This window comes from Cariama cristata, unplaced genomic scaffold, assembly GCF_000690535.1.
Source record: "Cariama cristata isolate BGI_N322 unplaced genomic scaffold, ASM69053v1 scaffold5602, whole genome shotgun sequence".
NCBI classification, from domain to species: Eukaryota; Metazoa; Chordata; class Aves; order Cariamiformes; family Cariamidae; genus Cariama; species Cariama cristata.
In genome coordinates this window covers 71725-81154 of record NW_009602003.1, presented here as the reverse complement: position 1 = coordinate 81154, position 9430 = coordinate 71725, and the positions used below count along the sequence as shown (strand labels likewise).

General features: G+C 46.0%; 1 protein-coding gene across 1 annotated transcript in view; it reads left to right on the top strand.

The window, feature by feature from the left end:
• The window catches only part of R3HCC1 (R3H domain and coiled-coil containing 1), a 7687-nt gene extending 319 nt beyond the window's left edge, over positions 1–7368 (top strand). The window contains exons 2-7 of the mRNA XM_009694543.1: positions 923–1060; positions 1343–2564; positions 2794–2966; positions 4279–4349; positions 5138–5233; positions 7220–7368. Of these exons, the coding sequence (XP_009692845.1) occupies positions 923–1060; positions 1343–2564; positions 2794–2966; positions 4279–4349; positions 5138–5233; positions 7220–7368 (1849 nt within the window). The remainder of the gene's footprint in view (positions 1–922; positions 1061–1342; positions 2565–2793; positions 2967–4278; positions 4350–5137; positions 5234–7219) is intronic.
• Positions 7369–9430: the final 2062 nt, after the last annotated feature.

Below are 9430 nucleotides of genomic sequence, written 5' to 3'. Positions count from 1 at the left end.
GGGCCGTGGATCGCCGTGGGGTTTCTGCCGTGCACCCTTCTCTATTCATGCTCCTTCACGCGGAGTTGGTTTGGACACTGGTGGATTTTGCACCAGCCACGGTCTGGCCTAGCTCACTAGTCAGCCTGATGAGTTATAACGCGTAGTTTCGTCATCAGACTGTTTTGTTTCCCCTCTCTGCTGAGGGCTTCCTGCACGCTGGATCCTCCTCTGTGGCAGGGAACTCCGTCACCTTGGGTTGCTGCATCGTTTTTCTTTGGCCAGGAGGGATTTAAGCGGACCAAGTCCCTGATCCAGTGACCTTTGAAACCCTTGAGATGGTGAAAAAGAGGGTGTCAGACAGGAGCAGGGGTGGGATAGCTTAGCTCAGCTTCCTGCCAGCTTGTAACGACCTCAAATATTTGTCTCATTGCTTTTTTAAAAAATGTTTGGCAGAGAAAGCTCCTGTGCGACTGTAAAATGCTCAGGAACAAAACTGAAATTGTAAAAATGTGTCTAAATGCAATGAAATCGAATGTGGTGTTTATTCATCCGTTGGTATCCTTTTAGTTGTTGGCTTCTAGAGCGCACTCAGCCTGGGATGAAGGGGACCGGTGGCAGCCTTCTGCTGGTGCTTTCCAGCCGTTCCCAGCATGGGCACAGGCAGGAACGAGGGTCCCGGCCGAAGGCCCCGGGACCAGGCAGTCCCAGCCGCCCCGCGCTCCCGGTGCTAGGAGCAAAGCGAGCACATCTGTCTAGACACCTAGGATGGAGAAGGGATTTTGGCTGTTTAATACCAGAAAGCCCTGCTTGGTTTTTGGGCTTGGATTTGAACCCTACGCTGGGAACGATTTGGGGAAGAGAGGTTGATAAGTTCTTGCTGTGTTCCCGTCCTTTTCCTTCCTGCAAGTTGCTGATGCCGTCGACCCCTCTCTCTTTTCAGAGTGCTCCTGTTCCCCCCTCTGTCCAGTCGCCTCAGGTACCTGATCCATCGGACCGTGGACAATGTGGATTTGTTGAGCAGCTTTTCTGTGGGAGAAGGATGGAGGAGGAGGACGGTCATCTGTCACTCGGCCGTACGGTACGCTGCAGTAGATGTAATGGTGCTTCTCTTCCTATGGCCGTGGGGTTTTTGTTCAAGCTTACAAGCACAAAGTTTGCGTGGTGCTTCTCCGCAAAGAGGAGGGTGTCTGTTATTGATAACATCTTCCAGTCATTAAGGAAGCAGAGGCGCTTTTTTTTTTTCCCCTATCTGCTGACTTTTGTGTGGATTTGGGGCTTTTCCTCCTCTCTCTTTTTCAAATATCACGTTACTTGGGTTCCTCTGCTCCCCGCTCACGTCTTGCCGTTCTCTTGGTCCCAGGCTGCCCAGTGAGACTAACGACCAAAAACCCAGCAGCAACCCACCGAGACTGCACCGACCTCCGCAGCCGTGGGGCCGAGGGGGCCGAGGCGGGAGGCTGCGGCACGGCGGGGAGATGCACGGAGACAACTCTCGAGCTTGCGTGGGGTCTGGCAGGATAAAAATGCCACCCAGGAAGAAGCCAGATAAAGCCCTGTACGTCCCCAAGGCGATGCGCAAGAAGGCAGAATGGGGGGAGCAGGAGAGCCCGGTGGCAGCCGGCACCGAGTCAGGTGGGGATATGGCACAAGAAGAAAGGATCTGCCCTAAAACTTCAGTCGAGGATGCCCACAAGGAGCTGGGCAAGTCTGAAAGCAGCCCAAGTGGTGTCTCCTTGGCCCTTGGCAAGCACCAGGAGCCTGGCAAAGAGTGTGTTTCAGGAAAAAACGATGATGACTTGAACGATGCGTGTCCTCCGTGTTGTACGGACGTCCCATCGTTAGAGAACAGTAACGATTTCACTGGGCAGGAAAGTCAGGATAAAGACTGTTCAGATTCCCTTCCTTCTGTACACAATAAAAACCCAAGTGAAGCAGAAGAGCAAGATTTGAGCTGTGACAACACTATTGTACCAGAAGGTAGCAAAATCCTGTGCCAACTGCAGGCTGAAGACCAAAACAGCCGGGATGCCGGTGTATCGGAGTGCGGCGAAAGCTCCCCGCTATCAGAAAGTTGCAGCGGTAACTGCTGTACAGAGTCGAGTGCGGCGTCGCTGGTGCTGGAAAACCAAGATAAGAGCTGCGCTGATGCCGAGAGCCTGGAGAGCGGCGGACACGTGTCACCGTCTGAAGAAGAGGGCAAGGACTTTGTGAATGCCGACACGGCGGAGGGAGGCAAGAGTTTCTCCGAACTGGAAAGCCAAGGGGAAGAGTGCCCCAGCATCGCCCAGGTGGAGCACACCCAATGCCAGAACCCCCCAGAAGCCCAAAATGAGCTTCGGGAGCCGGTCCGTGGTGCCGACCCATCAGCTCCTGAGGACCAGAACGGGCGCTGGGTGGATGCTCCCGTGCAGAACCGCGGCGGGAAGGTGCCCGTGGCAGAAGAGGAGGAGAAGGAGCATTCGGGTTTGGCCGATGCGCTGTGGCATGAGCTGCGTTTGTCTGCAGGCGATAAAGAGGAGAGCGCGGCCGACCGTGGGCAGAGCGGCTTCGAGGACGACTGTACCGCAGAGCTCTTTGCAGAGGTAGCGTTTTGCCACCGGTATTGCCATGGGGAGCAACTTTGGGGGAAAAGAGGTGGCTGAGGAGAAGGCATTAGTCTGTGGGAGGAGAGCTTCTGTGCCGGGGCTGCCACTCCTGGTGGCAGAAGTGGTTTGCAGGGACCGAGGTGGGGCCTTGGAGGATTGCTCTTTGAAGTGAAAGCTTGTCTGATGTGTGGGGGTTTTTTTTAATTTTATTTTTTAATATTCTCAGATTGTGGGTTATTTAACTGTGAAGGACATAAGCATTGAGAAGATCAGCTTTGATTATTCCAGCTATGGAGATGCACAGCTCAGCGAAGGGGATTTTGGCCACGTAACTGAAATCTATGACTTCTCCCCATCGCTGAAAACGGAGCACCTGTTAGAAGTGTTCTCGGATTTCCAGTGAGTACCTCTCCGAGAGCCTGAGCCCATCAGGGGCACGAAGGGAGCAGTATTCAGACTTGAATGCACAACAGAATCTCATGAATTTTGAATTTTAGTTTTGCCTTCGTGCCCTTATGTCTTACATTCTTTCTGTGCCTTCAAGGACGCTTTTCCTGCAGTTCATGCATGATTTAAAACACACCCGGTTCTTCAGGGCTCTGTCATAGACGCGGTTACCTACGCGCAGGCTTATTCCGACAGCTCCGGCTTCAGTGCCAGTCTTTAGGTGCTTTCTCGGACCTTCTTTGTTATTGTGTTCTGGTGCCCAAGTGAAATTACGCACTTACGTAAGTGTTTGCAAGAAAAAGGGCTCAATTCTGCTGTTGGCGATAAGATTTATTATGTAAATATAGGGAACAGAGCCTTGTGCCTAAGGGAGTGACATTGGATTAGTAGCAGGAGCAGAAAAAAGTTCAGCCCTGCGTTAGTGATAAATGGCGCTCATTAGCGATAAATGGTGCTCGGTCCAGCTCTAAATTAGTCTCGCTTCTGCCAGAGTCTGCAGAGACGGTGTCTGTAGGCACCTCTGCCTGTCTTCCTCCCGCCATCCTCCCCCTCTCTTGATACACCTGGCAGATTAGATGTGAACACTTCACTCTATGGATCCCTTAAATTAAAAAATATGATTTACATTGTAAATAAGCTACCGTCTGTTGTGTGTGTTCCCTCTGCTGTATTTTTTTCCACTCGCTGTGAGAGTGAAACAGAGCTGAAAATTGCCGGATCTAATCTCAGCAGTTGATTGTGTTTCCTGTGCTACAGGAAAATCTTGGAACTCTCTGCTCCCAAACTCGCATTTTCCACTGACGCTTTATTAGATTTTCACCCTAAGCTTCGTAAACCACTTATTTATACAAATATCTTGCTTTTTATCGCAGGCGTCTGAGCAATCGGGTGGTGTTTGTAAACCACGACATAAATGACAAATGATATTTTTGTGTTACAAGACAGTCCCTGAAATTTGAGGTTTATTTTGGCCAAGGGTTTCTGTAGAGGAAAAGGAGAGTTCTTGGGGGCAGCAGGTGGGGTAATCGTACGTTGTGGCCTGGGAAGGGGCACATCTCAGGTTCTTCTCTTCCTTCCTTTCCTGCTCTTTCTCCTCATGTAAAAATGGGTAGAATGCTTTCAAAAGCACCAGCTTTCTACAAAAAAAATACTAAGTACTCTTGATAACGCAAGGCGGCCGATGGGTTTTACTGTGTTGGGTGTGTGGTTGGTTTTTTTTTCTTTCCCCCTTAATGAATATTATTCTATTGTCTTTTCATTTTAGTGAGAGCGGCTTCAAAATCCAGTGGGTCGATGATACGCATGCCCTGGGAATTTTCTCCAGCCCGTCTACAGGTAGTGTGCCTCGATTCCTGGCTGGGATTGAGGGATCGCAGAGCTGCTGGCGTTTTCCTGCTCTTGCCCGGTGACCCTGTACCGAGGCGGGGGTTTGCAACGTCCGTCTGTTGGGTCTCGTACTCGGGCTAAGCTTGGCAGAGGTGGTCGTGGGGCATCGCGTCTGTCTGCCATGCGCTTGAAACTTGAAAGGGTTTTCAGGCTTGCGAAGCTGGAATTACTGGGGTGGCGTGTGGAGACTCTGCTTTGCAAGAACAGCAGGTTTTTAATTGGCTTCGGGTAATAATCAGGGCACCTTTTGTATACGGAGTGACTCGTGCTGCGTTTCTAAAAATTAAGTATTTTGCCACTTCAGTACTTTCTCTTGTCAGTAGACAAAATTCCTGCACCAAAAACCTCCTGGGGACCTTGCGAGCGCGATGGCACGCAGGTCAGACACCAAGCCGCCAGGCAAACTGACCTTCTCGGGGATCAAACACCCCAATCCCAAGAGAAGTTTCCATCCAGCAGCATACGTAGTCCAAAAGCTTATGCCCTTTTCTTGGGATTTAGTGTAATAATGACAGCGTTATCTTTTAAAAAAATGTGTTTATATTTTCTTGGGACTCTTCCTGTGCAAGGAAGGTGTGATGTAAGCCTGAGGTGATCAGAATGAGTTTAGCTGTCTTAGTACAAGTATGAGCTGCTGAAGCTGAAATTATTCAGTGTTAGTATGCTGTGTACTGATTTTTACAATTAAAGCCACCAATATTCAGTCTGCTAATTTCAGCAATCTTTGTTCTTTGAAGCATCTCAAGCCCTGGGGCGACGTTATCCTTCTTTAAAGATCCGACCGTTGATCCATGCAACAAAGCAGTCTAAAATCAAGGCACTTCAGCGACCGAGTAAGACAATCTTTTTTTAAATTATCATTATTAGTATTTCATAGTTTACCAGTCTTCTATATCCTGAGTGGCCATGATGACAAGTTAAATGTGGAAATAGATGTTAAGGACCAGTATTTCTTTCTTGTTTGTTCTATAGCTTTATTGGCATCGCAGGGCAGCGAGCTGTTGCGTAGAGTCTTCAGTAAAAACCAAACCAGTATTTTCAGCCAAACCACATCATAGTTACGTTAAAACTTACGGCATCAGTAGTGCTGGCTTCTGCCTTTTTGCAGCAGGTGTGAGTGGTTGGCACAGGTGAAGGCGATGACAAAAGCAAATTTGCAGAACAAGACTATGCTATATTCCACTTACAGGAAAGAGAACTACAGCTGTTCCCTATGCTTAAGTTTTCCATCATGCTTTCTCTCCTGCTATACAAGGACTGAAGCAAAAAAGCATCAAATCCTGTTGCTTTTTGTTTTCTCTTCAGCTAAGTCGTTTACTGACTTGAAATCCCAGTTCAGTCTTTCTTACTTGCTTCTCTTGTGTGGAGTTTCAGGTGAACAGTTGTACTGGGCTGCAGCGGTGACTGCAGGAAGACAAAGGATGGCAAAGGCCATAAGCCTGCCCCTGTTACTTGGCACGGTTCAAGAGAACACATGAGACAAAACTTAGTTTTGTGGTTGGTGTAATTTTATTCAGTATCAGGTGAAGGAAAAAATTAAGCTTAGCCATTAGCATTGTTTTATTTATTTTATTGCCTTTTAAAATCATATTGTAATCAGTTATACTTGCCACAGTAAAGAAATGCCGTGAGTCTTGTAGCGGTAGAGACTTTGCTGAACATACAACTATACTGTTACTTCTACAGTACACTGCAGTTGGAACACATTTCAGTATGAATGCTTTAAAGGGACACTGTCACAGTTAGAAGTTCCTGAGTTTTTAAGACTGCTAGACTTAAATGAAATGTCAAAGATTTGGATTTGGTTTTGCATTCTCCTCTTCATCTGTTTTCATTCATGTTTCCTGATTCTTGTTGCTGTAGCCTATTGGCACACTTCTGAATCAGGTTATAAACTCCTTCTGGGGAACATTATATAGAAACTCTGTTTGTATTCAGTTTAAGTAGCTTTTTTTTTTCTAAATACAAATTTGGATCTCAATTAATTACCTGACAGTGTCTCTTATTCTTTTTTTTTTTTCATTTTTGAGCTTTGTCAAGAAAGAGTGGCAGGTCTATTTTCCAAGCTGTGCTGCTTTGAGTCTGCCCCTTTTTCTTTAAGCTGCTGATGGGCTGCCTTTTATTAATAAAACTTCTAAAAAAGCAAGCAAAGCCCCCATTGCTAACTGGATAATAAATTTGCAAACAGTTGCTGATAAATGATTAGGTAATTGCCAAATCCAGACTACACTGGACTTGGTAAAGTTTTGCTGTGTTTATTTCTTGTAAGATGAAACTGTAGCAAGCCACGTGTCTACCAGAAAATGGAGGTCACTGGCCAAAGGGCTGATATATTTAGCTTTTTTTTTAAAAAAAAAAATGCAGATTTTTTTCCTTGCTGACTAATCAAAACCAGCAGTCTAAATTGAGACCAAACTTTGCTGTGCATGGGTAACTTGGTTGGACTGTGCACTTTCATTTTGTTCTCAGAGCTGTCACTTGCTGAATTTTGCCAGGACTGGTTAAGGAAGCTGTTCCTGAAAGCGAAGGGGGAACAATTCTCTTTACCACTGCAGAAGGGGCCTGGAGCTTAATCACAGCCAAAGAGCTTTTGACCTGTCCTTGAAAAATCTTAAGTACAAACCTGGCGGCACATCTTTTGAAAAGAAAAGGCAATTTACTGGATGGGGATAGAACGATTTGCTTATGCTCCTGGGCTAATTCTGTGAAGGAACTAAGAAAATAGAAATCAGCCCTTCTGTCTGCCAGTCCTATGGTTTAGCCACAAGACTGTTCCTGAACAAGCACTAACTTAATGATTTTCACCCCTTTTTAACTAGAGCTCCTTCACCTTGCAAAAGAAAGACCCCAGACTGACACTGCAGTGGCGAAGAGGCTGGTGACCCGGGCTTTGGGGTTGAAGCACAAGCAGCAGGGAGTCTCAGGCACTGAAGTGCTCCAGCCAGAAAGCTTGGACCAGGAGGAATAAACCATCTCAGCTAAAAAAAAAAAAAAAAATTATGTATTGATGAGCATGGCTGTGATATTAAACTGCATGCAGAACAGTGAGTTGCCCCGGGGATGTTCTCTTATGGATTAGCACCATCTTTTCTTTCTAAAGTTGGGAAGGGGAAAAAAACAAGTTTACTGTTAATGAGGTGTGGAGCTCAAGAGCCAAGCCCTGTGAAGGCTGCTGTTAGCTCTTCAACATGGAGAGCATCTTGAAGAAGGCTGCTTACAGAAAAGCCTGCTCTCTAACTGTGTAAAAAAAAAAAAAAATTAAAAAAAAATGCATTAGAGTAAGGGAATTGTATCTTGCTGGCCAAAATTCAGCCGTAAGCAAGAGCAGAGCATCTGCAGAAATCAAAAAAAAAAATGTTTACTGTTGTTGTAATGTTATTGTTAAAACATCCCACAAATGTTTCAAGAGTTTCAGGGGTTTCCCTTATTTACATAAAGAGCCTGACGTGCTTTGTTGCAGTGTTAGCAAGGAAAGCTGTCATACGCTGGTTAGGAAAAGAAAAGCAGAACTTGCCAGTTCTGATTTGCCCAGAGCCTGGTGGTAAGAGACACTGCAAGACACCTTGTTGTGGCAGCAGCAACAGAGCACCCAGCACATCTCAGACTCTGCTTTTGCTACACAGTCTGGCATCCTGAAAACAAAATGGAGTTTTCCAACTTACAGTAGGCTAAAAACCTTTGCTAGATGCCACCATCTGGGCCACTGGATAAATGACAGAAACACTCTGACAGGCATTAGCAAAAGACTTCTGCATTGTTTAAGCCTCACAACACCCCTGCGAGGTAGGTTATGGAGAGCACAAGTTAGATGCAGGCAGCTTCAGTCCCCCTGGGGACTGAAATGGTCAGCTTTAAGTATTCAGTGACCTTGAGCTGCTTGTAGAAGTCTTCTGTACAAACACAGAGGGAGGAAAAAAACCCTTCAGTACCAGGAATTGTGAACAAGGCCCTAAACTTTAATGGAGTAGCAATACACAAATGGCATATAAAACATTTTTCTGGGTAAAACAGTTTTATTCAAGTAGCTGTGTCTGAAAATCTGTAGCAATGTGTGTCCTCAAACAAACAGAGGAACACACTTAGCACCATTATGAATTTACCAAGTGTAAAAATCCTTTTTTAAAAGACAACTTACACAGGTGGGTCTGTGACAGCACAGGTCCAGATCCCTGATGATGAAGTTACCTCTGTAAGGTACCGTGATGATACAATGCCTTAACTAAATTAATCCTTTAAAGAAGAGACAGAGCGAATATCCAGCTTAGAAGGTACCGTTTAGATGTATGTAGAACCTGTTGGGTGAATAGCTTACTGTGTAATGGAAATTCACAGTCCAGGGGCCTCACTCATCATCAGGAGATCTGCAAAGTCTTCTAGGTGTCACAAGGGAGGTGCAGCCTCATGGAGTCCTGGTGCACTCGTAGAAAACCGTTCTGTGTTAGCTGTTCCGCTTGAGAGATTGTGTTGGGAGTTGAATAACAAGAGTTTCACTGTAGTATTAAATTATGCTTTATACTGTTCTGCTCAGAAAAAGCTGCTCCAATTTTTTTTTTTCCTTTCCTGTATTTCTTTGCTAAAATGGAGTAATGACACGGCAGTACTGAGGATTAGCTGTGTTCAAGAAGCAGCGTCACAAATGGAGGCAGTTGCATCAATGGTGCGTTCAAGCTTGAGTCAAAGAGCTTAAAGATACCAAGATTAATGCCTTGAAGAAAATGAACGGTAAAGACATATTTTGGTTGTTGGTACCCAAAGGTAAATTGTGCTTGCTGCAGCCTGGACCTACGTCTGTGACTAAAGATGGTGCTGCAAAGTGGAGGGAGAGATCGTTGTGGAGAAGGTTGGCATGGTGGAGAGACAGAGCCAAGCAGAGTTTAAAAGCCTGCTCTTAACTACCTCAGTGGTAGGGACTGGAGTTACAAGAGACACGCGGTGGTCTGAGCACCTAAACTGGGAAGGAAGGCACCTTTAGAAAATAATTTACCTTGCTAATTTAGAGTTTGATTGTTTGCTTGATTTTCATTTTTGTG